This window comes from Plectropomus leopardus, chromosome 4 (assembly GCF_026936395.1).
Source record: "Plectropomus leopardus strain MGB_pleo_1.0 chromosome 4, ASM2693639v1, whole genome shotgun sequence".
In the NCBI taxonomy this organism is placed as follows: Eukaryota; Metazoa; Chordata; class Actinopteri; order Perciformes; family Serranidae; genus Plectropomus; species Plectropomus leopardus.
The window spans coordinates 32,777,232-32,784,536 of NC_142179.1; the positions used below are offsets into that span (position 1 = coordinate 32,777,232).

General features: G+C 45.2%; 1 protein-coding gene across 1 annotated transcript; it reads right to left on the reverse strand.

Moving 5' to 3' along the window:
• Positions 1-2,106: 2,106 nt before the first annotated feature.
• znf703 (zinc finger protein 703) lies at positions 2,107-5,624 on the reverse strand. The gene is made up of 2 exons (XM_042488034.2): positions 4,965-5,624; positions 2,107-4,386 (listed from the first exon to the last, which is right to left on the reverse strand). The coding sequence occupies exons 1-2, from the start codon at positions 5,229-5,231 to the stop codon at positions 2,878-2,880; spliced, it is 1,776 nt and encodes a 591-aa protein (XP_042343968.2). The 5' UTR covers positions 5,232-5,624; the 3' UTR covers positions 2,107-2,877.
• Positions 5,625-7,305: the final 1,681 nt, after the last annotated feature.

A 7,305-nucleotide genomic window follows, 5' to 3' on the forward strand; every position in this document is an offset into this window, starting at 1 on the left:
TGCTAACCTGACATAATATGTGTAAGAGGAGTAGAACATAAAATTCAATAAAAGCTTTAAAAAGATGGAAAATACAATTATTTCTCATAATGTTAAACTTTCATTTAAATTCTTATGAGGTGCAAATAAAAAAAAGATAAACTAAAATATAAATTGGTATTTTTGCAGTGTTTTTCCAATATGTACCCGAACCACAGTTATACGATAACTAAGAAATGTTTAATTCCTTTTTGACAAATTGATGTAAAATTTGAGGTTTAAGTCTCCAGAGATGTCCCTGAGGTTTGGTGCAATTTATTTTTTTAGAAAGGCTGTACTGCTAAATGTTAAAACTGAAATATTTCACACATTGCTTTAGCAAATCATCTGCCCTTTTTTTTGGGAAAAAATAACAAATAATTTAACTCACAGATTTAGAAGTTAGCCTCACATGTCAACATCTGTGGACAAAGGATCTGGACTGAATACACATACTTACACACACACAGCCTCACACAGGCGACAGAAATGGAGTGTGTGGGTGTTGACTCAGCTGCGCAAGTGTGTGCATTTGGGGGGGTGTAGATGTAGGAGATTGATGAGCGCGGGGATAGGGAGAATAGTGAGGCATTTGATGAACGAGTGTAAACTGGCAACAGTGGAATTAATTCCACCTCCCCGACAAGATTGAAAGTTCTCCCCTCTGCGTGACCTCCAGTGTGAATCATCCTCACATTCACGCCAGCGTAACCGACTCTCTATCTACACTTAGGAAAATCCCAAAATACACATTCATGCATCAAAAAAAAAAGTCAAAAAGCAGCACTTCAGATAAACCATATATATCACCCAATGTGTTAAAAAGGTACCAGATTTCACCTGTACTTCACCAACACAACTTTAGGGGGCAACACAATCCAGTGTATCTCTACTGGCACAAGTTACAAAGAAATGTGTTAAACTAAATACATACGCAGCATTAAAACCAGAACATCCTTGACCTATTTTGTCTAGACTACTTTATAAACTCCATCAAAAAAAGCAGCAGCAAGAAAGTTAGGCTGTCCTGTTCCAAAGAAGAGCAAGGCTCCACTTTCTAAAGAAGAAAAATAAGCGTAGCGTCCCAAAGAGCTACCCAGAGCGGTGATCGGGGCGCCGTGACCTTGCTGGTGTGGCAGGGGCTGGATGTGGTTTGGGAGGGTCATCCATTTTGTTAATGGTCCTGTCAAGTGACACCTGTGCTCGCCTTTCCCCTGTCTGGAGTGCTAATGAACCGCGAGAGTAGAGGAGTCTGGGAGTCGGGGTCAATAGCCGCCTCGGAGACTGCAGCCCTCTTCGCTGCGTGCCACCTACACCCTGTCAGCCAAATAGAGTGGAGACACAGACACATAATCGAGGCCCGAACACTCTAATGGCAGCAGTGTGGCTTTAAGATAGACCGACTCCTTCCCCTCCAATTAGTATCTAACAGCTCGGAGTCGCTGACTTCAGTTAAACCACAGCGCAGCAGAGAGCGCTGAGAAAATGGCATCAGGACGGAGGCCTCGATGTTTGTGGTTCCTGTAGGAGAGCCCGCTCTCCTCAGGGGAGGTGTCAGGACTTTGATGAATATTTCTCTATTAACCGCCTCCCATTGTCAGCTCTGGCCTTTGTGTTGCAGACCAATCCGTCAGAGCGTGAGCAGATCCTGGGTCGACACCTCCCTCAGGTCATTATTGAAGTCCCAGTGACCCAGCGGCCACTCCACACACAGCCATCCACTCTGCTGAGGAGGCTGTTTTCAGGCCTCGCAAACACGAATCAGCAATTAAAAGCTGCACTCGCAACAACAAAAGCAATGTGGATGATGGAGAGAGGAGGAGGGATGGAGGTCCTCAGAGACCAGCTAACAGGGCTAATGTGACCCGGCCTGCCCTCTTTGGGACAGCCCTGTCAACTGATATGAGCCATGAATTATTACACATAGCCACATATAGCGTGGCTGTAACAGCCTTAATGATGGATAGACCTAGATAAGTGCAGTGCAGCGCTCTGGTGAGATTTACTCCATCCTCTGACGCTTGTGAAAAATAGCTACTTCACGATGCTATATATAGTAAACAATGAGGGAAAAAAAACAAGGTAAAATGCAATCATGTATCATTTATTTAACAAAATAAGACCTTTTCCTGTTGGTTGGATAGCACAGCCATCATCAATTGTTTTTATTTATCTTATCTTTGTACCATTTGCGCCGGTGACCCCCAAGTAAGCTTGAAAAAATATTACATCTTTGCATATTTACAAATAAAAATAATGGCATTGTTCAAGATAATTCTCATGGACATGCAATTTCTTCAGAATAGATGGAGGGGAAAAAAACAGCAGACAGGAGATAAAAAGAAGTCCCCAGAATAAAGCTTCACAGTCCATCTTCATCATGGTGCAAGGTTTTTATTTTTAGAGTGTATGATAGGCATAATGGTACTATAATTAAATCATTCTTTTTCAGTTAGAATATTTCAGAACAATTTATTTGGACAGCAAAATGTTCCCCCCCTAGAGTCAAATACCAAGCGCTTGAGTGAAAAATAAATACAGACTTTCAGTTCTGGGAGACAGATAATAAAGAAAAACAAAAATCAAGACTGTTGGAAGAATCCCACAATTCCATCACTCTCAAGCTCTGTGTCCTGCCGTCTTTCATCGCTAGAGTTTGTTGGTTCTGCAGACAATCCATCACAGTTGCCTTTGGAGCGCCAGTCACAATCCTGAGGCTAACAGGTGGTATTCCTGGCAGGCAGGCCGCCAGGCACAATGCCCTGTACTGGTGATGACCCCAATCACAAGAATCCATCTTCAGGGCCGCTGTGGAGAGTCCAAGCTGGTGCCTGCAGTTTTTGGGCGTTGACACTGTTATCATTGGTATCCGAGGGCAGAGGCCGAGCCCAGTCTCTGACTGTAGAGGGCATAGGGGGAGTAATAGGCTGAGGAGGAGGGGAGGGATGTCATAGGAAGTCCTGGTGCTCCTGGCAGGTGGGATTTGCTGTAGGGGTGGTAGCGAGCCAGGCCCAAGCCAGGAGAGCCTCTGAGGGAGAAGGAGCTGGGTAACGTACCTGGGCTGCTGGGCGGGGGCAGGTGGAGGTGGCAAGAGGCCGTCGATGAAACTGATGAAGGATAGGCCGACAACAACTTACTGTCCACCATGCCGGGCAGGGCTGTGTGGGTGCGCAGGTGAGCTAGAAGCTCCTCTGACGTGGCAAATCGCTTGTCACACGGACCTCCAACTGACACCCAGTTGCAGGCGTGAGGCAGCGGTTCATTGGGGAGCATGAAGCCATAGGTATAGAGCGGGTGGGATAGGGAAGGGGTGGTGCTAGAAGACAAGGAGCTGGGGTGCAGGGAATGGAGGTGGTGGGACGGGTAAACCAGGGGGAAACCAGACTTGAGGCTGGAGGGATCGTGGACGCAGGTGGAGCAGTTACTCCCTCCCAGGTGGGGTGCATTGGGGTAAGTCAGACAGTACGGGTCCCTACACAAGCCCTGCATCAGAGATGGAGGTGAAGCTCCAGTGAGTGGGCTGGAGCTGGGGTGCTTCCCTGGAAGTCCTAACCCCAAACTAGACTTGGTAGGATCCAAACCAGGAACAAATTGGGATGGGTAGCCAGCATAGGCCCCCACAATGGAGCCGTGGTAGCCCATGGTAGCAGGAGGCAAGGGGAAGACAGAATGTCCTGGTTTGAAAGGGGAGACGGGGGCGATGTGCCCAGAGCCCAAGCCAGGCTGCGAGGAGGCCTGCGGGTCAGCCTTGCTCTCCGGCCGCGGGCTGCTGGCGGAGCTCGCATTGCTGGAGTTGGCACTGGCCCGTATGTGGCTGGAATTGGCTAACTGAGCTCCATCCATCCCCGACTTAGCTGCATCAGAGTCTTTTTTGCCAGCGCTGTTGTTATTACTGTCCGAGCTGGACTGCTCTGAGCTCGCAGGTTTGCTGTCCATGTGCGGGGCCTGGGAGTGTGACGGGGGCCGCGTGGAGGGGGAATGGCTTTGTCTGTGGGGCTGGCTCTGAGCGTGCAAGGGAGGAGGGCTGGAAGTGGGTGACTGGGAATGGGGAGGGAAGGATGGACATGAAGCAGTGCCACTGGTGGAGCTTCCATTTGGCACCCTGAACGCTGCTTTATCTGAAGGCCCCTTTGTCACCAGAACGTCCTTACGACAGTCGCCCGATGACTTGGAATAAGGCTTGAAGCTGGACTTGTCCTCCAGGGACTGGTGCTGCTCTCCAGACTTTGAGGATCGGCTGGACGATTCCTTGTCTCCAAGACTGCCTGACGAGAGCGAGGCCAGCTTGGAAGAGGAGGGGGGGTCTGGTTTGCCAATTTGAGAGCAGGTCTGGGCCAGCAGAGCCAAAGGACTCTTCTTAGCATCCAGCTGAAGAGGAAAAATGGAAGCAAGAAGGTTAAAAAACTGTTTATTTATAGACTGGTAGCAAATTGACATCACAGGATTCTACTCTATTATCATTGCAATTATAATAAGAAATACATTAAGTAATATTCTGATTATATATTTCACTAGCCAAACAATGTCCTAAACACATAATAAAATAACCCAAAAAAGGCCACATCAGCCCTGAGTGTATTACTATCGTATATGAACAAAGGAAGCCATAAAATGCCAATGACGCAAAGTTTAAAAAAGAAAGAAAGAAAGAAATGACTCCCAAATTACTTTAAGAAAACGACTAACTTATCGGTGAGAATCAACAGCATATATCACTTTTAAAGCGGCGTACTATTTGCAGTAATTAAACATTTCTGAACTGTTTTCTTGTGAACTTGCCAACAAATCGCTGTGCGTAAAATGGCGCATATGAAGGGATGTTTATTAAAAGAGCACTCTTAGCAAGCTCCGCCATAAATGTAATATTATCTTTTTCGTATAAGTAAGAAAAAATACCTCAGATAATATCACAAGATCTTGAAAAAAAAGTATTTTTATTTACTTACTTCAATGCTGACTGGCGCGGACGTGAGGGGCTGGAGATACTCCGGGTGCAGCAAGTGGCCGCTGTGCGCCGTCAACATCTTTACGATCCGGATAGGAAGCCTTTTAGCCTGACGCGAGGGATCCGTTGGAGGACAAAAAGTGGGGATGGAAACGGACGCACTCTCCGCTCCTAATCGGTGTCGATCGACGCTGGCGTCGGCGGCGGCGCTGCGCTCCGGGGACTGTCTGCGTAAAAGCGGTTCAGGTCCACCGGGGGGATCTCTCATCTGGATCGGGGCTCAAGGAGGGACGACGGAACGTGACGAGTGGACGCAGGGTTGGAAATCATTTACCTGCACGTTTCATGATGATAAATTCATCAGAAGAAGAGTGCGGTAATCCGGAAGGGCATGTACGCAGTACGCGTCCTCCGTATCGGACCCAAGCTGTCTCTAAAGAGGAACAAATTGCCCAAATGTCATCCTCTATCGGGCTCTTCAATACCACCCGCTAATTATTCCTTTATCCAGTGATGAAGAAGAGGAAAAAACACCATAAGTAGTCACTGCTGGTTAAAACCACGGAGTGCAAGAAGAAGGAATATCCCCGCAGAGGCTAGTGTGTGTGACAGTCCTCCGGTGTGTGTGTCTGTCCCTCTGCAGCAGTCTCACAGTACCTCACTTCTTCCACATACTAACGACGTGAGGGGAGGGATTTCAAAGCAACGAGCCGCCGTCCAATCACAAGTGCCCGCATCCATAATCAGGGGCGGGACAAAGGGAGGGGGCGTGGTTTGTATCCTGGCCTCACCCTCATACCCAGGCAGTAAAGCATGGCTGGAAATTTGTGTCAGTGACCCCCTGTAAGCCACATGCAAACTAAACGTGCCAAATATAAACACTGTAACACACATCTGACCTTGTGCCAAAACACAAAAATCCCCAGTAAGGCTCAACTGTGGAGAGGGAACTGTATGTATCCACCCTGTTCTTATAAACAGTTGCAAAATGAAAACATACTGTCTATGAACATTTAATAGCTTCATTAGATTATTGCAACCAAACTGCCACTGCTGCCGGGCTTAATTCAGTTTTTCCGGATTTAAAATATTGATGTGATTTAATTTTCATGTATCTTACTATGACACTGACTGACATCTTGATAGTCAAATACTCCAAAATAAGCTTTGGTTTGTATTGCAGATGCATCAATATTACTTTAAAAACTTTTTCCAGATTGTACTTTCTTAGTTAGATTTTCTTAGTTGGATTTTTTTAGGTGGGGTTGTATGAGGTACTTATCCAAAGTCGGTGTATTACATATAGTAGATATCAGTCAGCATGCCCCCCAGTTTGAAGAAGCAGGAGTCCAATGCTAAGCAATGTAATGGTGTGAATGGGGTCCGCAACATAACATATTTAAGCCACGTTAAAAAAAATCAATATCAGTTTAAGTGCACGTTACATGGAGTTTCCCATCTCTGCTCTCGTTAAAGTCACCAGACCCAATTGAGAAAAACAGTCATTTCAGCCCGCTGAAAAAACAAGAGCTGCTCATCTACTGCTTCAATCAATTAGCTGTTATTGTGTGACTTTGGTGAATCAAAACGAATCATTATAAATGCCAAAGTCACACAATAACACACACAAACTGACTTATCCAGGCAGCAGCAGAACAGCAGATCCTGTGTTCAGAGATGTTAAATGGATTCATTTTTCTATTGGAAATAACAGTGACATTAAGGTAAAGAACCGCAAAATACTCTCAATATAGCATGCACTCAAACTGTTATTTATTTATTTATTTGGTGGAACTCTTTTTAGGTGGTTAAAGTACGTTTTGTTGCTGACCCCATCCACTGCATTACATTGGCTTAGCTCTCATGTCAGACTCTAGCCCTCTACTCCAAATTGGGTCCGTGCCAAATGCCATCTACTGTTTTCAATATACTGTCTATGGATACTTAACCGTTTGAAACCTGGGCAAATAGGCTCGATTTATTTGAAAAACGAAAGAAGGCAACAGCTTGCCAAGAAATTACCAAAAAGTTGGAAACAAAATTAGTAGAAAGTAAAAGAAACTTAACGACAAAAAAGAGGAAAGATAAAAAAATCAAAAAACATTTTAAAAACAAGTCAGTGACTTGAAACAATGCCTACAATTAAAATAATACACTAAAATAATTTTGAATATACAATTATGATTATCATATGTAAAGTTTGGTCTTAGAAATGTTTCCCTAGCTTTTTAATAATACATTCCTAAATTATCAATTTCTTGCAAATTGCGGGCCATGTCTTGACAAGTTGCTCATTGCTTCTCCCCTAGTTTTTTGAAGAAAATTGCACCAATTTGCACTGA